The following is a 23,508-nucleotide window of genomic DNA, read 5'->3' as shown; positions in this document are numbered from 1 at the left end:
AAAGCTACTGGCAAATTGCCTCCAAGATTGGTTTTAAAAAGCCCCAGCTCCGGTTAAATAATGAGATGGAATAAGCTAGAATGCATATCTTTGAACAAAAGGACATTTACCATTCTTATGCCTTCATACACATTTGGCATGAGAGGGAAAGAAACTGTTGAACCTCAGCCATGCTGGCAGCTCTATCATTGATTCTCGTGTCAACATGCCAGTGAAATATAGGCACTTAAGTGCGTGTCATCTGGGAGTCCAGTAGTCAGTGTGTTAATGAAGTGAATTTTACTGTTCCTGTAAGACTGGCCATTTAAGCTGGACAGGTTCACTTCAGCAACTGGAACAGGCCACACTGTACAAGCTACCTTTATGGTGACTCAAAAACTGCCCACTGTAAATAGCCATAACCAGAAAGGTAAACCACTGGGTAATATCCAGTACCTTTTCCCTTGAAGTGCATCTCTCTCTGCACTACCCCCATCATACACAGGGGTTTTTTGGTATTAGGTGCAATTACACCCTTTAGTTTCTTATGTAGTATTTTTCTTACACCATCTTTTCACACTCTTGTCTGTGTAACTACACATCAATGACTTTCTGGCCTTCACTGAGTGCTGGGTAATGTCAAACTAGCCTTCGTTTTACCTCTTCTCTCCTCTCCTATTCCCTTTCCTATTGTTTATTCTATGGGCAATAGTAATGGATTATTTAGAATAATATCACTCGGATTTTTCAGGTTTCAAAGTAATTGCAGAAAAAAACCTCTATGATGCAAATGTGTGTGTGGATGTTCACCAGCATTTGATATTTATCTTTTGCAATGGGGTTCTTCGAGATAAATTGTACCATTTTAGGTGCAAATATGTAATGATTAAAGGGTCTCCAGCAGAGTAACTCTTTTATGATAATCATAGTTAGGTAACAATGGTTTGGAAATATTTGATTTAGGATTTTTTTTTTTGGGACTCTAGGCACCAGTGATAATGAGACAGACTTTATCCCGGATAGAGTTTATTTTGCTTTTACATTTGAAAATGCCGTAGTGGACTAAGTTTAGAAAGAAACAGTACACACCATGTTGAAGAGTAGGACTTGTAAAGTGCCTGCATGCCAGCTATGCCTTCAGAATCCTATGTTTGCAAGCACAAGTGAGAAAATGCTGCTTTTCCATTTCACTGTGTCCTTTGGCAGTGAAACTATTCAAAGACATCTGTGCTGTGGGCACATTCACCCTGTGCAAGTGCTGGCTTTTGATAAAACTTTCTGTTAGGCAAGACTTTTGTTCGAGTGCAGTTTCTAAGAAGTCTATTCTGTCATGAGGAGTCCCCTGAGTAGGGTAGCTCCATTTGGGTTTGGTAACTTCTATGATTTAACTGTCCTGCTCCTTCCAATGGCTTGTTTTCTCAGGCAAAATGACTGTCTTCCAGCACTACCAGCAATACTGGGCCCTCAAAACCTGCAGTTAGCCAACAGTATATACTAATGCAGAATTTTCTGGCCAGAAAGACTTCAAGATTGCCTCTAAGGGATGTATTCTTTGAGCTTCGTGTATGACAATGCTCTGTAGTAGTGGAAGTACGGTTCTGAAAGACTGTGGCAAATGTGCCTGACTGTAATGGCCTGACAACTTTGTGCTGCTGTGTATTGAATTCTCTCTTTGTATTTGTTTGCTGGATTTGTTTGGCATTTTGCAATCCTTACTCTGGAAGCATCATAGATCATCTACTCTCTTCAGGGAGACATTGAAAAATAGTTGTTTCATTACCCACCGAAACCCTGGGGAAATCTAAATACCTTAAAGTTTAAGATGTTTTATTCTTAGATTTCATAGTGAAAAATTAATGATATATGGGAAGAAGAAACAGACTTTTCTCTTAAACATTTGTCTTCATGTCTTCCTTGTTTTTTGCATTTTTGCTTATTTGACTTTTTTTAAATTTTTTTATGTCATCAGTAGCTTCAAAGAACTGCAGCGCCAATTGCCCTTTAATAAGCCAGGTGCAGTGTTAGTTGTTTTTTCTTTCCCCCTCTTTTTCCCAAGCTGCCTGGAAGTCAGACTTTTTTGGGTTTTTTCCAGTATATTGTATACTATCTTTTAATTTGTTGTATTTAATTTGTTCATTATCAGCAACTAATCATGAGAAATAATGGCCTGTATGCTTTCAGTTAGACATTAGAATTATCTACCTTGTTTCAAGAGATAGCTTAATCCCCAGTCTGGGATCGGTATAATATCAGTAATATTTAATGCACACTGAACATGTTTTCTATAAAGTGTTACTGGAAGTAGAGACTTAAATGGAGGAGCTGTTGGTCTTGTGCCAACATGACATTTTAGAAACTGAGAAAATATGGCTTGGGAAGAAGGAACTTGTTTTTTGTGCGAAATTTGTGTTGAGGTCTGAAGTATGAATTTCCAAGGGAGAGAGAAAATTATGTTACATGTGAAGTTATATGTTGTTATGTAGGTGGGGTCAGTGTTTAATAAACAGTGTTTCATGACCTGATCAAAAGTATTGGTTCTATCAGGCATGTCTGTCCAAGAGCTTCCTTGTTATCAACTAGCTCCACTATATTTTCTACTATTTTTCTTCATGCTGGCTTAAGAAGAACAAGCTATATTAAATCTAGTGACTCTTGAGCCAGTTCAGAAACTCCAGATACGTACTTACACTAAACAGCTGTTCTGTTCTGTGACTGTGTAAATGGAAGGGATGTCTGCTAGAGGCATTTCATTAAAATGCAAGTGATCTTTGTTGGATAACTTGACATTACAATTCTTTTTAAAGAATCTTTTAAAATGAATGTTATTTGTTCCTTTTTGTGTATGCATTTTATTTTTTTTGTTGGAAAGTCTTGTTATAAGTATGGATAGAGAATCGTTGATATTTTCCATTTCCATCTTTCCAGCCAAAAAAGGCTGTTTGAGATAACACGGAATATCTCGTGTAAGTTTTTCATGCTAGTCATCATTGCAGGCAACTCTGTAGTTAGATTGACTGAAATAGATGCCATCTCTTCATTTTTGTGCTAACTGAACATTGATTGCATTGCCTGGAAACTCTGTGGTTTCTTGTATGTCAAAGCTTTTGTGTTTAAACACCTAAATATTAATGTCTGTGGAATAGATTGTTCCCTCCAGGTAAGTACTAAAAGCCTTGTGGAACTGAACTTTGGGAGCTGGGGATTATCTGCATAGAAACCCTTTTTCTTCTTCATTCTATTTACTGAAGTCCAATCCTCTAGAGTTTTGGTGTTGAAGCCTACTTTGGAGACAGAAGTAGTCTTCTCTAGATGAAAAAAGTGCATGTGCTAAAGGTAGTACAAATGTATTCCTTTTCCCAGGTAATGCCTGTGTCAGTGAGGTAGCTTCTGTCCTCCTTGGTTGGCTTAATTTTTTTCTCCTTGTAGTTTACACAGACAGGGTTATCTAGGCATTAATTTTGTGGAGTGCAAAATTATTGGGTATAAGGACCAATACGGTTTTTTGCTTTCTTGTTTGCTTTCTTGTTTGCTTCTGTGTCTCTTGCTTTACCAAATAATGAAATTATAAGTCTTCTACCATTCTACTGGTCAGGTTCGGAGTGACCAGAAGACTGTAAAAATTTATTGTACCCAGTATGTGCACCCCCTTGGAAAGTCCAACCAGTGCTTTAAACAATACATTATTAAGCAGTAAAATTCTTCTAACCTTGATCTGAGTGGAGGCAGTTTCACCATTTATGCCCAGGTGCACCTCTTCTTCCTCTCTGGTTTTGATCACCTGTTTGAGGCGTTATGATCTTGAGCTTCTCAGTATAGTTGGGTAGGAAACTGCTAAATCAATGAAGAAACTTTTTTAATTTCTCAGAACATTTCCCTGTCCTTGTGGCTGCTTGAAGGGCAGCACTTTGATTTTCCATGTTAGCCCTGTTACTCTGACTTTGTTATTGTTGTATGAAAGTACAACACAGGCAAGTGTATAACTTAAACAGACCCCACAGCTGAACAAGCCGAATGGCTGTTATTACTGCACATCAGACTAAACATTTTTTTTTTTTTGAAAGAAAGATGAAGAATCAAGTTACACACTTGGGAACTGTGCTGTTAGGTATCTTTTACTGAAACAGAAATTTTTTTTTTTTAAAGAAATCTTGTTTCACATAACTGTTCTTTGGTTCTCCAGGGTTTTTAAAACTGGTATCATGCTTTAAAGTTTTCTTCTATGTTTTGAGGGATGACACTCAAGAATTCAAGGTAGTTTTATAAAACACATTCTGGGTGAGTCAAGTAAACTTTCTATAGAGCAAGTTAATGTTGTGTTTCCTGAGCTGTTGTTTTGAAAACAATATATTGAGACTGAGTGTCCTTTCTGAGATTATTATTTCAACTCCCACACCCTCAAAGAAACAACAACAAAGAAACCCCCATGCATTGCCAAACATTATGAGTACATAATGGAACCTTTTGAATTTACTGAAGACTTCAAATTCCTCATTACCATATAGCATAAAATTTTTAATGAGTCTGGAAAATCAGGTATCGCTTCAGACATTGAGGGCAGATTTTCAAAATGGTCAGCAACCAAAATACACATGGTATGTCAGGTTCTGGTCAGATTCTGATTGCTGAGTGCTTCTGAAATCCTCTCTTGTAAGATACAGTAGATTAACTTGGGATCTGCACAGATGAGACCTTTTGGACTTGCTCTGGGGCTTATATATTGTCCATTTACATTTTTGAGGTTTATTTATACTTAATGTTTCTTGCAGCCTTCCTGGTCATGACTATGTCATCAGAGAGGCTGATTATTCACCTGAGTAATAGGCTGAACAAAATATTTATTACCTAGTCTGAAACTTGACAGTTTCTCTGTTCAAGCTGGTGGTAAAGATGAGATAGAAATAACTTCCTAAGTAATTATCAGATGAGAGGTTCACCTACAAAGTGAGAGTTGGCTACAGGTAGATGCCTCAAAGCATAGTAAACTAGTTCTGGAGGATGGAACTAATTGAGGATGGAAAGATGTTTACATGTCTACCAAAGGGACTGGGTTGAGATGGCTGATCAGGTTTATCAGGTTAACCCAGATAAACCTGTATCCCAAGCATCCCAATTCAAAATACATCTTGGGACATTAAATTCCTGGGCTGTATGGGTACTAGTGTGCCTGCAGGACAGCTTCCTACATTATGCGCATCCTCAGCAGGAATGCTGAGTGGTGCTGGTTCTGTCTGAGTTTGGGGCCAGATGGGTCTGGCTTATCCAGTACAACAAATTAAAGCCCTATTCTCAGTGAGACTGAAATAGTTGTGCGCACTGGTGACAGCAACAAAAACTTTATTTGTATCAACAGGGAACAGTGAGGTCAGGCACAAGATGTTGGAACTATTAATACATTTTTAAGTGCTGAGAATGACAAATATTTTATTAATACTGGGAGACCTGAATATGTAGCTTATGCCAGGGTCTTCTTTGTGATACTATTCCCAGTTAAAACACAAAAGCTTACCTAATTTAAATAAAAGAATTACTGTGGTGTTGAGAGTAATTTTTTCTACTAGTTTACCCACCTCCTAAAGGAAAACTGGTGTTTTGCAGAGGCAAAATAGTTGGTTGCTCCAGAGCAACACAAACCCACTGGATTTGGTAGCCCTGAAGTCCTGAAACCAGTGAGTTCAATGTTAGTGCGGTTTAACTATGTAAAGTCTCAACATTTTAAAGTCTGGATCTTTATCAGTTCTGCTCCACACAAACATAGGTTTTGTGGACTCCTGGTTTCTGTGAATGTTGAAAGGTGAAGTATTTTAAGGTAAAAAGGCAGCTCTTATTTTATGTCTGACTTCCAGAAGCTCTGTGGATGGAGTTTAGGATGGGTGGTTAGTAGTGCTTCTGCCCCATTTGGGAGGAGAGAGGGGCTGTCTGTTTTAACAAAATCTTGATGTGAATTCCTATCAGTCTGATTTGTGGATCATAGAACTACAGTAACCGTATGGGGAGACTAAGGTAGTAAATTAAGATCACCATGTCAATATGTTGGTGGTGTAAATAGTGTCATTAATCTATCAGTTTTGATACTTTGAGATAATAAAGTAATTAACTGGAAAGTTCAACGGTAGGCAAAATTTGTTAATTTTGTGGTGCAGCAGATATACTTTCAGCACATGCAAAGAAAAACCATTGAGACCTTTGTGCATTTGAAGTCACATTGTTGCTCTGGGTTGCTTGTTTTTACTGTTAAAATGGATCTACTTCACTGAGATAACTTTTTTTGTCAGTCTACCATTCACTGAATAGATGCTGAATAGGTTGGGAACTTCAGCTGCACATACCTCCTTACCACCTTTTTATCCATTAAGTTGCCTTTGACCTCGTGTAGCCTGTTGTACTGATGCTTGATTTTTGGAGTAGTTGCATACTTTGATGGAAAATAACAAAGACTATGTTAGCATATTCTCTTCTGCCCTGCCCCCCAAATTCTGGGCTCAAGCAACTCTAAAAAACCCCAGGATTTTTAATTGTGGCGAAAGTGGTGCCATCAACTTCTATATGAAATGGTAGTTTCTAATCTTGGCCATGAAACTGATACCTTCCTTATTTGATATGGACATACCACTTCTTACAATAAAAAATTTCTTTTATTTACCTCACATTCAGATACCAACATGCTTTTTTGTCCAAGCTTGTTTTTCTTCAAAGCAGTTGGATTGTTCACTAAAGTAACATTTAATCCTTTTTGGAAATTAAATCTATTTCTCCTGCATTTTAGTGCACTTCATTTCCAATACAAACTCCAATCAAGGGTCAAAGACAACCCTGGTGTAAATCTACTGAGTTCAGTGTGGTTACCCTAGAGATTTATTTGGCACTGCTTATTTGGGATATGGACCTATAAAGTGCTGAGTGTCCTCAGCTCTCATCACTGTCAGCACCTTGTCCACTCATTTCCTTATGCTGAGTTCTTGCAAGATTTTTGAATAGTCTTACAGTAGTTAGCCGTGAAAACTAATAGATAAATATATGTGCATTCCTAAACACTTGAGTTTTGTTTCCTTTAAGCTCACAAGTAGGACACTCAAGCCAAAAGAAATAAAGCAGAATTTTAACATTAAAAACTTACTTTTTGAGTTACATCAAGATCTTCCATCAGAAATGCAAATGAGTGTCTTCACCCTTGGATTACCTGCAAGGGTCAAATCTGGATGACCACACCTCATAGAGGTGTAAATTGGTTTCGAGTGTCTTTATAATGGAGGAAGGTGATCCTCCCCCTTAGTTTCCCAGTGAAAACTACATTTCCTTTTGTATGCCTTTCTTTTGTGCTGCCTTTTGTAACTGCTATACGGGAGTAATATTAGAACTTGACCCAGCTTATCTAGGTGCAAGAAACCATTTTTTTTTCTTCCAGAACTCACTGAAGTGGGAAGCTCTTTTCTGAGGTCAGTATTGACCTAATATGGGAACAGGGTTTAGTATGACAGAGTTTTCATTCTTTAAGAAATGAATTACAGACCATAAGGTAACTGTCAATGACTATGCAGAAGGTGTCTGAAAACCTTGTTCCTTCTTCGGTCCCTCCTGCCAGTGGCATTAAAGAGAATCCTGTCCTTCATATTAGTTCTGAGAGGGCAAAAAATTCCTATAGATGAAGGCATTAAGGATCGTTTGACTGCAAATTTCATGGTTTGTATGTATTATCAACACTTGTAGATATAAAACACAAAAGGACACTTCTTTGTGGCCAAAGTTTATGATTTCATAGCTTTTATAAGTGTCGTTTCACTCCTCCTTCAAAAACTGTGGTAGAAGCAGAACTTCTCACTGCGGTTACCTTCATGTGTTTTGCTAAGTATGTGTATTTTTGAGGTGGTTTTCAAACACTTGAAGGCATTAACTAGTGCACATCAACAGTTACCTGCCTACTGTGGCGCAAATGCGCATTATGGCATGCACGGTGCTTTGTTTTGCATGCAGCTATTTTTGGAGGTTTGTAGACAGTTCTAATAATTATTTACACATGTTAAGGATATGCACTTGTGTTATGTGCCCTGTGAAAAGCTATCCTGTTGTCTTTCTGGTTAAATGATGCTGCGTGGTTTCGGACACTGGTGGCAAGCACTGGCTGTCTGCAATGTATAGTGTTGAAATTCAGCACTGTGTGGGTTTTTTAATGATGGTGTGGTAGGGGTGGGAAGGCAAGAAGTTTAGTTATCATTTCTCTTTTCTTGGAAAACAATATAGTTGTCTTCCTCTCCTTTTAATATTAAATGCCAACAATAATTTCTTGTCATATCTCAGATCAGACTCCTACACCAACACGCTTTCTGAAGAATTGTGAGGAAGTGGGCCTCTTCAACGACATCGACTGCTCCCTAGAGCACGAGTTTAGGAAGGCACAAGAAGAAGAAAACAACAAAAGGGTGAGTGTGAGCACACTGAGCCCTTCCTGCCCTTCTGATTCCTTGAAATGTCCTTTAATCTGTGTGAACGCAGATTGAGCTTTACTACCTGGTAGTAACCTTTTGGTTAGAAACTAGGTGGCACTATACATTGTGACATGCTTTTTAAACTATTGAAGCAGTTGACAGAAATGAAACCCCTAAACCAAAAAAAAATCCCAGCATTAAATTTCCAAAAGTGTGTACCTGTGTTTGCCAGGGTTTGATTCCAAGTTTCTGCTTTTAAGTAAACTCTAACGCAAACCACACACCTCTTGAGGGAGAGGCTTGGGAAAATTATATCATCTTTGAAGTGAGGATTTCGAACTTACTCAAATATATTACAGGGAATTGTGGATTATGAAGGAGCATTTAGTTGAGAGCAAATTTTTTTTTTTTTATTCTATTCCTCCACTATTTGATGGGCCTCTGGATTTATTTGTCATCACTACCAGCTTTACTATGTTTCTACATTTCTCATAGTCATGTTGAGTGGGGAAATTTTGACTTCAAATACCTAGTAGATAATGTCTCCCATTTCCAATTAATGTTCTTTTGGTCCCAGTATTGCTAAATTTTTGTTGAATTATACAGGCTACTTTTTATGGGGTTAAGGGTACTTCTGTACCCAAAGGTTGTTCAAGTATTTTGAGGGATCCTAAAGCACTGTTAAAATTTTCAAGTAATTGTAAAAGAGCTTAATGTACTACAGGAGCCAGCAATAAGTAATGCATGAAATTGTAACTTTTCTAATAATATCTAAAGTTCTGGTTGCTTGTGAGAACGAAAACATGAGCAGGGCAGAGCTTCCTACTGGAGCATATTGCACCCTGCAACGTTCCAACAATCAGCCTAATGCCTCCCCTTCACAATGTTCCCTTTTGTGACTCTGTTTTCCCTTCTCCCATCTCAGCAGCTCTTGGAAATTCTTGTGTAACGTGTCCCCTGTCATAGGAATTCCCTGGTTATTGAACACTGTGTTACTTAGTTCTCACGGTAATCTGTATTTGTCCAAATTGAACCTTAACTGGGACTAAAAGCAGGAAAAGGTTGCCACGAAGCAGCTACAGTGCATTAGCCAGAGGACACTTCTCCTTTGCTTGCCTCAGCATTAATTTGCCTTTCAGATTGTCTGTGCCTCCAATGACAAAGGGTTCCTCTATACGTACACCCTCTTACAGCTGCTGTATTATCTCATTTGCTTTGACTGTTGGTGATTCCTCTCCAACTCAAAATTCATCCCTGTAAGGTGTGTATGTGCTGCTGGGGCTCATTAAATTTGGAAGTAGCAGCATTTAGGGATCTTGAGGTCTGCAAAGTAAAGGCCCAAGAGGGGCTTTTGCAGAAGAAAAGCAGTGTAAAACTGCTTGCTGAGGTGCAGAACAGGAAAAGAGGCTTGTAGAAAGAAGATGTGAAGGGAGTCTAGGGATGTTTTGCTTTTGGCTTATAGGGAAAGAAGTCTAGGGATGGTTTATTTGTGGCTCATAAGGAAAGAGATTGGGACAGATAGAGGAGGAGAGAGGCTGTGTCTTGGTATGCTGAGCAAGGCAGAAGAGTGTCCAAATATGAGAGAGTTCAAGTTTTGGTCAAGTATTGGGAAAATAGCCCAGACTAACCCTCACAGCTTTGTGTGTGGGACAAATATTAGGAAACAGCCTGTATTGAGATAAATAGGTCTAATTTTAGATTTAACTTACGAACTTAGCGGTTAAAGTGCTGCAGGCAGGAGTCGTAGCTAGAATCAAGGAGAACGTTTCTGTACATTCCTACTTCTTTGTGCATTAGAGGATTCCTAAGCAGCTCTTTCTGCATGGTGTTTATTTTGCAGGAGTGGGAGATGAAATCTACAGAAGTGGACCTCTGTGCAGTTAGCCACAGATTGCAACGCTTGATGTTTCACTTTAGCTTACAAGGGGTAGTTGCACAATCTGATTAAAACCTAGACAAGGGCATCAAGTTACCTGATAATTCCAGCTGTTTAGTGGTCTCTGGGACTCTTATTCTGCCCTCCTTCTACCAACCCCTGCAGCTGCCATTGCTGATGGTGAGGGAGCAAAAGACTGATGGTGGGGGTGGGAAAAAAAAACAACAACAAAAAAAAAAATAAAAAAGGAAGGGGTGAAAAAAGGAAAAAAAAAGAAAGGAAAAAAAGAAAAAGGGGGCACAAGTCTCACTAGCTGGCTAACCTGTAACATTTGCTCTGTGTTTCCAATTAGTCTGCTGTATGTTCATTCTTACATTACCGACTGACTGTCAGATAGGAATCTGAAGCGGGTCCCAGTAGGGCTTTACACAAATGCAAGAGACAAAGGCCAAGACAGAAGGGAACTCCTCAGACTGCAACTATCCCTAAGGAAATGCTTCTCACAGCCTGTCCCTGGAATATGAGTGCGATGTAGCATTGGCCTAATGGACTTGCTAACACATGGAGACTAAGGTTAACTGCATGGAAATCTTACAACTCAGAAAAGTCTTCTGAAAATATTTTTGGTTATATTAATTTCTCCGGATTCTGAAAGAAACAGCTTTGTTTATTTTAGTATATCACTGTGGCTTAGCACACAGCTTGACTCTGAAATCTTGTAAGAGAAAAACACTTTCGGTTTTACTTGGGCTTTTTTTCTCCTTGAGAGTCATAATTTGAAAACTCAGAGAATAAAGTTCATTAGCTGCATTTTTTTTTTAAATCTTCTGAGTGAGAACCCATGGATAATCCATGAGAATTTGTTGTGATGAAGCTAGTTTTGAAGACTGGTGACATTCCAAATCAGCTGTGAAACGCTGAAGCTGTGAAGCTGAAGCTGTGAAGCATGGTTTTAGGAACACCATGTGTAAACATTTTTGTAAAGATAGTATTGAGGATAAAGCACTTCCATTAATATCCCAGCTGCTTGTCCAGGAAGAAATCTCTTGACATCTTTATGCCATAGTTGCTCATGTGTAAAATGGTAGTAGTGCCAATTTCTGCCTCCAATACTTGATATGTCTTGTGATTGCAAGCTGATCTGTCAAGGACTATCTCTGCTTGGGGACTGAGTGGACTCAAGTAATAATAATGATGATTTCTCGGACCTGAACTGAACTAAGAAAAGTAAAGCTACAAATAGAAGTGAGATTGTCAGTTTTGTTTGGCTCCTCTGACTCCTATACCACCCAATATTAGCTGTAAGTCTCTGCTTGAGAAAGGCCTGCTCCCTAAATGTAAGAGATGCATTGTTTAGCAATAAGCATATTCATAAACATATGAGAAAGAGGCTTTTTGCATACTTTTGATGGCTCTCTTCCTGACATAAGCGTCCTACCTGCCAAATTCACCACCAAAATTAGCACAAGTAAAAGCATACCTATAGTATATTTCTACTTCCAGAAGTGTAAATATTAGAGCTCTTAGGAGCTTGAGGTGGACATCAATTGACATATTGACCCCAGACAAAATTTGCAACCCAACTCAACAAGACAGGTAGTGCTGGCAGATTAGATGACTGTCTTAGCCTGCTAGCTGCTAAAGTTTATACTGCTTGGAACATTTAAGTATCTAAAGCATTTGTAATGGGTTATACTTGCAAGCACATGACCTTTGCTGCTACTGGACAAGCCCTGCTGTCACATCTTGTTTTGAGCACTGAGTTGGAGCTGAGAGGATAATGTAAAAGATGGGAAGAGTTAGGATCTGTTTCTGAATAACTAATTGGATCTGCTTAATTAAAATGCATCTAGCCTGACCTCCCTGCATGAAATAAGAAAGAGTGGAAATATACTGAGAGTAGCAAGTAGTATTTACAAATATTGAATATTTTCAACATGAAGGCGTTTTTACAATCATTCTGCTTATGCTAGAATTTGGATGCATCACTTCCTGAGGCTTATCCTGCAACTTTGAAATCTTCTAACCAGTGTTCAGTTCTACAAGTTAATATGTAAATTTTGCAAATAAGGCAGGGAAACAGCTATTCTCAAGGGAATAGCTCATGGCTAGCAAGTCCTCTCTGTGGCTTAATATTCCTGTTCTAAGTATACTACCCCACTGCAGGCACCTCACTGCTAGAAAAGCATCAGGAAATTGAAGTAGTCCAGTAAAGAAAAAGAATAAAATCAAATACAGAGCCTTTGGTGGTTAAATAAGTTCAGTCTACAGAAGGATTAAAGAGCCTGAATATCCAGTTTAGTTGTGTTAAGCAAGGAGGACCTGTAACTGTAGTGACCTGTTGAACACCACAGTCCAATATGTGTTTGAAAGACATAAACTTGGGTTGTACCTTCTAGGTTCTCGTTCTACCAGCATAAAAAAGTAGATAAAATACATTTGCCTAACTTATACCATCTCATGATTTCATGCTGAACTCAGTGACTCTATGACCTACAGAAAAGAATTCTTGCAAGTTTGTTTTTTTTTTAAAGGAAACCTCTACAATGCAACAAGGAGATAAAAAGTAAATACCAAATCAGTGCCTTTAAATTCAGTGGAATAGAAATGCCCAGTAAGCATTTCTTGTGTTGCACAAACTTGGTGGGTTTCACATACGAAGATGTAAGCATCCTCACATCATAGCATTTTTTCTGGGTGCTGCATTGAATTACTAGAAAGATACACTATAACTCTGTATCAGAGTTTTTCTGAGGGTTATTTTGAGTTTTCATATGCATTCATTGCATTAGGTTATTGATCTGTTTTTTGGGGTTCATTTTTGTTTTGTAACACCCCCTTTTTCTTAATTGAAATAGCTTTTGCAGCATTCCTATGGAGAAGGTAAATGCTTTGTCTCTTATTTTCTAAGGAAAAACAGATTCCAGAGGATGTTGCTTTCCAAAGCTCCTTTGGAGTGTGACACCAAGCTCTTGAAGGAATCACAGGCTCAGAGTGAGAATTGCAGGGGATCTGAGTCCTCTCCACTGTTCAGCCAAGAAAGCAGCTTTCTGTCTCTTTTGATTCCTAAATATCTTTAGTAGCATGGCTCCAAAAGATTGATAGACACCCTCAAATGCATTTTGGTGCCTTGCTCTCACTGAAACAAAGCAGGAGTCAATCAGAGAGCTACCATAAAGGATCTGGGCTGAAGTGACATGCTGAAAATTGCACAGGAAGTCTGTGGCAGAGCCTCGGATTGATTCCATATCTCCTCGGTCTCAGCATAGGGCATCCCACAAACCATGTGTGTTAAAGATTTATCAGCTGTTGTTCAGTGTTGCCAAAGACAGGAAGAATGCTCTCCTCCTCTCTCCAGATGAGTAGGCTTGCTGAATTTTAACTGCTTTTCTTAACATGCGGAGATTTCATGGTAGACATGTGGTGGTACATTGTGTTTTATATGGCAGGTCTGCAGTTGGCCCTTCAGTCCCCTGGCTTTATGAGTCCTGTTTTGAGCATGCGTCCATCTCCAGGCACTTAGTTACCACACTGAACTCTGTCACAAAAGAGACAGTTTCCGCATAATGGTGCAGGAAAGCTGGCAGGACAAAACAGTCTTCCAGAAATATTCATATGAATAGGCTTTAACTTAGGTTTGTTGCTGCTGGTACAGCATCTTATCTTCTGACAGGCAGGTCTATCTTATCTTCTGTAGAAATGAACTGTTTGAATGGATTTATGGAGTTAGATCCTCATACTCCAAGGGAAGACCTGAATGTTTTTCCAGGAGTAAGTGCCTATATCGTGCAGAAAGGCAATTCTTGAGGGCGTACGTTTTTGATTGAGTTAAAGTTCCATAACCATAATCCTTCCATGTTCTTCTGAATTCCAGCTGATGACTCATCCTGCAGAGCTCAGTCAGGACAGTCCACTTTCCTTCTGCTTCTTATTGTCTCTGTCTGAAAGATGTTGAGTCACCCTCTTGTAATGTTTGGAAGTTTGTTGTGTTTTGTACATTTTGGTTACTCCAAAAAAGAGGCCTACCTAATTTCATTCTGACATTTCTTTCACAACAATGTGGTGTAGTTGTGCCTTTTGCCTTGGTCCTCCAAGGAATGTTTTTAATGGCACAGCTCTCTTGTTACTAGTTCAGATTTCAGCAGGATGGACTGGATGGCACATGAAGATGGAATAAACCTTCCCTGTAGCGGCATTTTTATAAGTCTATCTTTTAGGTAAAGCCCCTAAATCTCAGCAGTTTCTTTAGAGTGTTCACTGTGCTATTAAACACGAGCTCTTTGCTCCCCAGAGTGGACTGCAGCCTATATGGTTGGGTGAGTAATAAGATACTGCAGATATATTTCAGAGCAAGGTGCACTTTTACTTTATTTATGAAGATAGACATGCTGGTCGAGGGCTTAATCACAGCTGATAAATCATTTTAAGAAAGCCTATTAGAACCATATGCTGATTCTTTGTATTAACATGGTGTGTCTGTTTCTAGTCTAATAAGGCAAGGTCTCTTCTCCCCCCCTCCCCCTTGCCTCATGTGCGAATTATTTATCTGTTTAAGTGATATTGCTTGCTTGGGGGCATTTCCCTCTATAAGAGGTATCATTAATAAGGCAAGGTGAACAGAGGAAAGAGGGTTTTTTGCTCTTCAGAGTCAATGAAGCTGCGTGTTCTCAGTCACCTTCAGTGAGAGGGAATTGCAGAGCAAAGGTCCAAAAGCTGAGACAAGGGAATGAATTGGCTAAAGACTGGAACATCATGGCATGGCCTTCCCGGCAGCATAAGGTTGTCATTTTGGCCCAGGTGGTTACAATCCTGGAGCCCCAAGAACTGTGAGGGGTTGGGTGTGCTGACATTTCAGTTACCTCACCTTTCCCTCAGTCAGAGAGGCCTGCTGCAGGAACAGGTTCCATGGCCATCTAATGAGATCCATATTGGTGAAGTTATTCTGTGCCAAGTCGTATTTATCATTAATTGGTGGGTTCGCTTGCAGATCTTTCCTATTATTTGCTGATTATACCCCTACACATTTTATTATCTTGCTAAAGTTCAAATGCTAATAATTTCTTGATTTAATGTTTGTTTATAACTCTGTCTACTGCCTAAATGGATGTAGTTAGAAAATTTCGGAACAGCAACAGCTCTTTTGCTGACTGGGTTTCTTTCACATTTTGCACATGGCAGTCAACTATTTATAAACCTCCATAGGGACTCCTAAACCTTTACAGTTGGGTTCCTCCCACAGCCTCAGCCCCTTTTCTCCCTTGCTTCCCCAGGGCAAGTCTTGTTTTTTGGCATACAGACAATGATGGTGATTGTTAGGCAGAGAAAATGTCCACAAGCTATGAACCATGGGTAAGGATTTTTAATTTGAACCTCAACCAGGATAAACTGAAAGTCAGAGACATCCAGGAGAGTAAGGGTATTTTCACCATAAGGTAGAAGGAGATCCACATCTGAGTTGGTGGTGTTCTTTAGGCTTACAAAACGTGAAACCGAAAACCTGAAAACTCACTTTACATCAGTTGTGTGCACACTGTAGCATGTCCCATTTTCAGTACTGTACAAAATTACTGTCTTTCTAAAAGCCCCCAAACTTAACTTTTAAATCTGACATACTTCAGAGTAACAAAAGGAGTAGTGGAGAGAAGAAAGAAGCCAGAACAACTGATCACATGTGATGGCAGTTAACAAAGCTGCAGTTGGATGTATAGCCTCATACATCTCTGGGGCAGTTTCATTGACTTTAATGGCATTTCAATTTTTAACCTATTACAAGTAGGCAAAGCTCTGAAGGAATAAAAACCTTTGCTCAGAGACTAGAAAAAAAACAACTGTGGCCATAAAGTGATGTGAAGTATCTGGGTAGTTGATGTTCTGTTAATATGTAAAAATAGGGCATTTTAAAAGGCATACTGGGGAGGTAAAAAACCATACATCTTAACTGTTTCCTTATTCTGGTTTCTCTCTCGCATGATTCTTTATGGAAGTTGCCAAGTCCACTCTTATCAAATAAATATCAGCTTTTTTTCTTCCCTGATATGTGAGTAAACTGTGTGTGGCTCAGTCTGATCCCTGTGAAGGGAACAGACATCAGTTTGCCATGTGAATGTGCATGTCAAAGTGCAGCTCTACCAGCCAGTCTGGGGCTGGGTGGGGAGAGACATGGGGAGAATGAACTCAGTGTTACAAACCGTTTCTTTTGAATTTCTACAACCTATTAGTCACAGCAAGCTGCCCTTATTGATTTTGGTAAGAGAGGTCACTTTTAATCCTCTAAAGTGGAGAGAGCTACATGCACTCTCCATAGCATGACATTAAAATTGACACAGCTCTGCATCAGTTCTATGAAAAAGCCCTGAACCTAGATGGATTATTGCCTCGCCTTTCAGTGGATACAAGCTGCTAACCAGAGCATGCTAACCTAGATTAGGTGTAAAAGCTTTAAAAGGCTTGATAAGGAAAGTACAGCCAAAAGAAGCTAGAAAATATGTGACCATGCTAAAGGAGCTGCCCCTGCATAAATAGACCATTAGTTTTCAAAAACTATTTTCTCCATTTTTAAAAATTTAAACACAGAGGCGTTGAGATTACCATATAAAAGAACAAACAAAAGCTGACCTTAGTCTATGATTATGAAGAAAGCTTTATTCTGGCTGTTAGCCCTTGCTAGTTTTGTTTATGTTCTTTAGAGAACTAAATCTTTGAATACAATTAGAATCGTCCGACTCAAATCTTAAGTGTGCCTCAAAATAAACAGCAGAGGTGAATTCTCAGCAGTTTTCTTTTCATCTTTGTTATCCTTGCCCTGGCCCGCTTTTCCTGCCTAATGATCCTTAGTGGCATACTTTTATTAAGAGAAATCTTCTTGATGGAAAAATAGGCTTAATGGGGATAGGAAAGTCATTGTGAGCCTGGAGAAGAATTTTTTTTTCTTTCTTTGGAATTCCAGAAGATGACTAGTGCCCCTTTTAATTTTATGCTGGTTTTTATTTGGAAATTTGTTTTCTGAAGGTTTTAATGACTTTTTTTTTTCCTGTGAGTCTCAGTAAATATTTACAATGTAGTGTTTAGGGAAATTTGTTGGCTTGTCATGTAAGCCTGGTGTTCTCCCTTTTCGTTAGTTGTAGTTTGGTCCGATATTTCTTATTAAAGGCTAGAGTTTCCCTTTCTAAATAAAAGACACCTGCAAAAGAAACTGTTGTAAAAACCATTAAAGTACAATGTTAATCTGTGTAGCCTGTAAGTTAATGCATGTGACGAGGGAGGTGCCACAGCACCTTTCAGTAAATGCTAAAAGTCTTCTACAGCTGTTAGTTGAGTAGGTCTCTGAGCTCCTTCTCAAGAGATTATTAAAGTATGTGTGTGTCTGTGTGGGCAACATGGTTTCACTCCTATATTAAGAGATATTTACTCTTCCTCCCCATTCTCCTCACCTGAGGCATGTGTGTGTGGGGTAGTGGTATTTTCCCTGTTTGTGGATTTAGCAAGGCCTAGGGAAATTCAAGGTGGGCACAGAAAGGGAGCCATGGCTTCATCACTGACACTGCAACATGATACCTAGAAGAAAAGGTGAAAGCTGCCTGATCTGCAGATTATCTAGGATTCTATCTGGCAGCTTATTTTTGTCCCAACCCTACCTTCTCCTATCAAGGAAGAAGAAAAAATAAGGTATGTTGCCAGTCTCTCCTGCTTTGTGTTGGAAGAGTCTTCCCTGATGTCCTAGAGGGGAGAGAAAGTAGGAAGGCAGGAAAGTATGGGTTGAGGAAGGGGAGCAAGAAATGAAAGTTGTTTTTTACTTACTTAAAGGACTTATTCCTACCCCAAGTCAGACTTGGTAGGAAAAACGGAAAGGGAAATTCACACAGAAGAAGGGGAAAAGTAATATTACTTACACATGAAGAAAGCTGAGGGAGGCTACCAGGCTTTTCAAGTGAGAGAAAGAGTGAAAATCAGCACTCACATTAGGCAGACATTAAAAGGAGAGTTCTTTTTTTTTCTGAGAAGCGGAGTATTAAAATATTCCTGTGATGTACTTGTCAGCAGAATTGGAGGAGCAGAGACAGAGGAGTGTGAAAAATATAAGTTCCTTTTCTCCCCACCACACCAACCCACCCCCAACCCAAAGAAATGGAATCAGTTTCTCCGCTTAATGTCAAATTGAGATGTCAAAGGATGTGGCTGTACAAGAGAAGAGGAGAAATGAAGATGCTCGGTTGATGTTGGGTATTAGAACAGTTTTTCCCTGAAAAAGTGAAAAGGAGAATCAGTCTGGACACTGTTTTTTCTGCTTTCTTTTTAGTCTTTTAAAATATTCTTTCTCTCATCACACTGCTGTCTTACCTCTGAGATCTCTGTGCATGTGCCTTGGGATGTATGCATCAGTGCAAGGCCAGTTTGTATAATGACAAAGTTACCAGAGTTCTCCTGTGTATGCTAGTTTTTTTTCCAATACAGTAAACTCATGCAAGTGTAAATGCCAACATATATGTTTCAGGAAAAACCAGGAAAAGTATTACACGCATCACACCTCTGCACATAAGTTCTTATTTTGTGGCTTATTGTTTGGCTGCAATCTTTTTCAGGTGCACCTCCTGTATCCCTTTGCTTCATCCATCTCAGCCAGTTAAATGTGTATATAACTGATTTTTTGAAATGGGGCCAAAATCCATGTACTTCAATAGGTTTTAAACATATGGTTAACTTCAAGCATGTGTACAAGGGTTTGCTGAAGAGAGATAGTTTGCTGAATCAGGACTTCCCAACATCAAGATTTTAAATCAATGCAAAATGTATTTTAACTACTGCCTCCCATAGACTATAGATGACTATTGTTACTCAAGCCCTGCAGGTGAAGAAAGTTGTAGATGGATAAACAGAAACTTAAGGGGAAACCCAGTCTTTCTGATAACCTTCTGTGCCAACTGTTTTTTCACTTCCTCCTAATAAATAGTTATGTTACATGAAAGGGAATAATGATTAGAATTTAATGTTATGATTAAAAACTTATTTTTCTGGGGGAATAGAAAAGGTCTGCTACTAAAAAAAAAGGAATTTGTTATAGCTTTTTGTTTTGTTTTGTTATGAGATTTCTGTACAAAATGTGGTACTGAGATGATAGTATATGTATGCCATTTTTGACCCAATGAACCTGAGTCAGCTCTCTGGTCTTTTGGATACATGAATCTGTGTGATTTTTGAGAAAATACTTTGAAAAACAATAAAAGTGTGTATATATGTAAAAACCCTAAAAAGATCCAAATCAAACCAACCAAACAAAACCCTAAACCAACCGTGAAACAAACAAACCAACTCACCCAAACCCAACAACAATAACAACAAAAAAGGAAAAAAACCCCTCACAACAAAAAGTCCAGTTGCCTTTCTCGTTCACTTGCATTCTTCTGTGTGCAGGGATAAATGGGATAGGGCTGCCTGCCCTGTATTGTTTTAATTTTCTCCATTCTGAATCACAGGTAGGTTGAGGTGGAAAGTAGATTTCACAGAACAAATGCATCTGTCGGAAGGTGCAGGGAAGGGGAAAGAGTCAGTGAGGGAAATGTTCCTTTCAAAATACTTCTTAATATGCTGTTAGTGATGGAGCGCTCAAATTGCCCTCTTGATGACAGTCAGGGAAGAAAAAAAGCATAATTTACTTTTGCAGTTGATCCACTTAATACAGTGTTTTAAAACAAAATGCTCTTTCCTTGTTTTTATGCAAGGTGGTAAGATTAAAAATATAATTGGGCTTTCTCCTTCTTTTCTTACTACTTTTCAATATTCGTTTCCTCACATTCCATCTTCAAACCAGCTAATCTGTATCCCCTTCTTCTTGAATAGCATTATCCTGACAACAGAGCAGTGAAAAGAAATGAGACTGCAGGACTTCTAACAATGCCAGAGGGCCCCAGGAATAGGAATGCCCTGAAAAAATTTGCTCCCATCCAGCTGCCCTTCATATTGTTGTCTCTCTATCCAATTTACTAGAGAATTTCCCACTGGCTCCTGGCTCATTCCCAAATGAGAATGTAATCTTTTAAAGATTACACTGCATAATGGAGGGACAAGGAGCTCTTTATTAACTGGGATGGGGAGTCACTTGCTATTAGGCAAGGGAGAGGGATGGGATGTAGTAGTGTTTTGTGAGCTCTGCTTTCTGCCCCTTCTTGTCTCATCAGTGACAGGATGGCAGGTTGGGAGTGGGAAACCACTGCAGCTGCACTGTAGAAAAAGAAATAATTGAATGTAGCTTATGATTATGGCAATTACTTTTATAACATGAGGGATTATACCATAACTATTATATTGCCAACAAGATTAAATTACTAACCTAATACCACAAGATGTTTTCCAGGAGAATAAAAGAACCTCTGCTTGTTCCAGAGTTGATGCATTCAAAGTGTGAAAGAGCTGAGCAGCTAAGGAACCTGGAGTGCTGGCTGTACAGACATTGTCTGGATCAGATCCCTGTCACTTCCATGAGCTCTGATAGCTAGACACGCTCACTCTTTTTGGGATGTAAAGCAATGTTGTACTCTGGTAATTGTAAATGCTCCTTCTCTCTCCTGTCAAGCAGATAAGCTTCTGCCAACAATAGTTAATAAAGAGATAATCAAAAGCTAAAATTGCAATGGAGAAATTATTAGAACTTCACCAGACCAATTTTGCTCATGTAAACCCAATGAACTGATTGGAAAGCTTAGGCTTCAACATGTTTTCATATTGGGTTTTCCTTTTACTACATCTGGATATCTGTATGCATAATGAGGTAATCTTAGATCACCTCTAGTGTGAGGTCAGTTTTGCTGAAGTTTCTGGAGTCTGCAGCGTGATTTTTGATGGATTTTTTGTATTTTTTCTCCTACATGCCTAGCAAGGTCAGAGATGAGACTTTGTCATATTGCTACTATAGATATAGCCTTGTATAGACAGTTCATGGTAGGAGTACAAGCTAAGTTAATTATGCAGGAAGAGCAGCTTCCTTTTGTTCATCAGCTGGAAAATGAGTAGAAAATTAAATTTTGGAGACCAGAAATATATAATGTGTTGATCATTGTGAGCAAATTAACTGGCTTCATGAGAAAGCTAGTTCTGATTTTGAAGAGAAATGTAAGTAAAAAATATAATTCTATAAATATTTTAATATTTTTTATATGCTACTGCTGAATATGAGCAGTTGATTTAATTTTTGTTGTATGTACATTACAGTCCACTCACACCATCGTGCTTTATGAAAATACCTGTTATCACAGGTTCCTGGATGCATTTGCAAAGGCTGGACATGCATTTGTAAATCACCCTTTTCTTTTTCTAGTGAAGAACTGGAGTTATGGATATCAAATTGAAGTCAAACAGGAGCACATTATTGTTGTTTTTGTCAGGATTAGAAACCTCTGAATGGCAGTTTATACCTGATTTTATTCTCCCCCCCTTCCTTTCTTCTGAGTCTGTGAACAGAAAAAGAAGCAAATCTGATTTCGCGGTGGATCTTTCTGTCCTGTAGGTTGCAGATCTGACCATTGCCACATACGAACTGTTTGTCTCAATGTCACAGTCTCTTGCCTTTTTGATCTTCCTATTCATTTGAGCTTGAAAGAGTCACCTTTGGCAAAAGGTACTCTCAGTTACTTTCTGGGATTGAGAGCGCTGGGCACTATTAAGAAAGTGTTATTGAAAGTTGTGATCATAATTTCTTTGTGTTGTCTAACCAGACTAACAAGGTTATATCTCTATTTGAGCATCTTTTTGTCAGGTAAGAAAATATTTCCACTCCCTCTCTTGGCTTATATCACTTCAGACAGAGACTCTATGTTCCCAGTGAAACCTCATGTATTAATCTCCTCTGAGGATTTTTTAGTTTTGTTCCTGGTACATCAGTTCCTTGCTGGTAGAAACAGTTGCACAAGCAATCAACCTCTTTTCTTACGTCTTCTGTGCCCAGGGCATCCTATTAAGCCTTTGGTTGCTGCTTGCTTTTAGAAAGAAGGTCAGTATGGGTTTATTGCACATCTGCCGGTAGTTTGCAAAATGCAAGATCCTCATAGTGACCTATGTGCCCACCAGGCAAGTGTTACCTTTCACAGACTGCATGGAGGGAATCATAACCCGTGGAAAGGGGCCCACCAGATGCCTGAGGGCCATACCTCAAGCTGTCAGAGGAGTTTCACAAGTTCTTGCTGTTCACTGGCTTCCCTGACCTCTTTGCATCATATGCTTAAGCACCTTCTTAAAAGTGAGACTGTGGCTCAGGGCATTAACTCCATGTGCAGTGCAACATGATCAGCTGGAAATTGTAAAGTCAGTGATACAGATTTGTGTGGACTTCTGTTTGTGCCCTCTCACTGTTAATAGGTAATAAAACACTAACATTTCAGTGTGATGGGGGATTTTTTGGTGTGACCAAGACATAGGTGTAAAATTTTTCTAGTTAAATGAGAAATACTGGAATAATAGCTAGAGATACTAATATGTTCAGAAAGTCTTGGAGTCATGTTTGTGTGATTTTGTTGATTATGCTGATGCTAGAGCATAAATTAGTTTGAATATAGTTTTTTCTTTCCTTTCTACAAGCATTCCAGTGGAATTATTTTTACAGCCAATGGGAAACTTCTGTAAGACCTTGTCATAAGCCATGTTTTTGCATTTTTCTTTTTTCTACTGATCTGTAACTTCCCTTACTGCCATTAAAACACTTAGAAAACTTTCTGCCATTTTATGTCAGTTTCTATGTCAGTTTGCGGTGTCAAAGCCACAGCCAGAACTTTTATTTACCAACATATTTAGCTTCCAGTTTAACCTGACCTTAGACTGAGCACACCTGAATTAAAGCAGCCCAACAAATCAGCTACCTTTTATCTCCTCTGACATGCAACTGGCTGTGTGAATACTCTTAGCTTGCCCTAAATATTATGAAGGGAGAGAGAGAAGTATGTGAAGGTCAGTACTGTGGTTTACTTGATAGGCAGTAGTTTATTATAAACTGCTGTGACTCAATTGTTTTTTGATACTCTGTTTATCATATCTCAACTGAAAGATGCTAGGGAAGCTTCTGATCTTTCCAGCAGTTAGAAGAGCCACATCTCATGAGCTTTTATTTTCATGAAGCAATATGGACTACAAACTGCTTGGATGAAGCATGCTCTTTGCTGTATGTCCATAGAAGACCAATGTTTTGATCTCACCTTCAAGTAATATTGTAGTGCACACAACTCCTAAATTATGAGCCTTATTTTTACACTA

At 38.9% G+C, this 23,508-nt stretch overlaps 1 protein-coding gene across 7 annotated transcripts in view; it reads left to right on the top strand.

Annotated features, from left to right (window-relative positions):
• Nucleotides 1-23,508, top strand: part of CREB5 (cAMP responsive element binding protein 5) — a 256,077-nt gene that overhangs the window by 45,162 nt on the left and 187,407 nt on the right. For all 7 annotated transcript variants that reach the window (XM_018075808.1, XM_018075801.1, XM_018075805.1 and 4 more), the window contains one exon: nt 8,272-8,393. In XM_018075808.1, the coding sequence (XP_017931297.1) occupies nt 8,272-8,393 (122 nt within the window). The remainder of the gene's footprint in view (nt 1-8,271; nt 8,394-23,508) is intronic.

Source organism: Manacus vitellinus, unplaced genomic scaffold (genome assembly GCF_001715985.3).
Source record: "Manacus vitellinus isolate BGI_N305 unplaced genomic scaffold, ASM171598v3 scaffold_3_pilon, whole genome shotgun sequence".
NCBI classification, from domain to species: Eukaryota; Metazoa; Chordata; class Aves; order Passeriformes; family Pipridae; genus Manacus; species Manacus vitellinus.
This window is presented reverse-complemented; position numbering and strand designations above follow the sequence as displayed.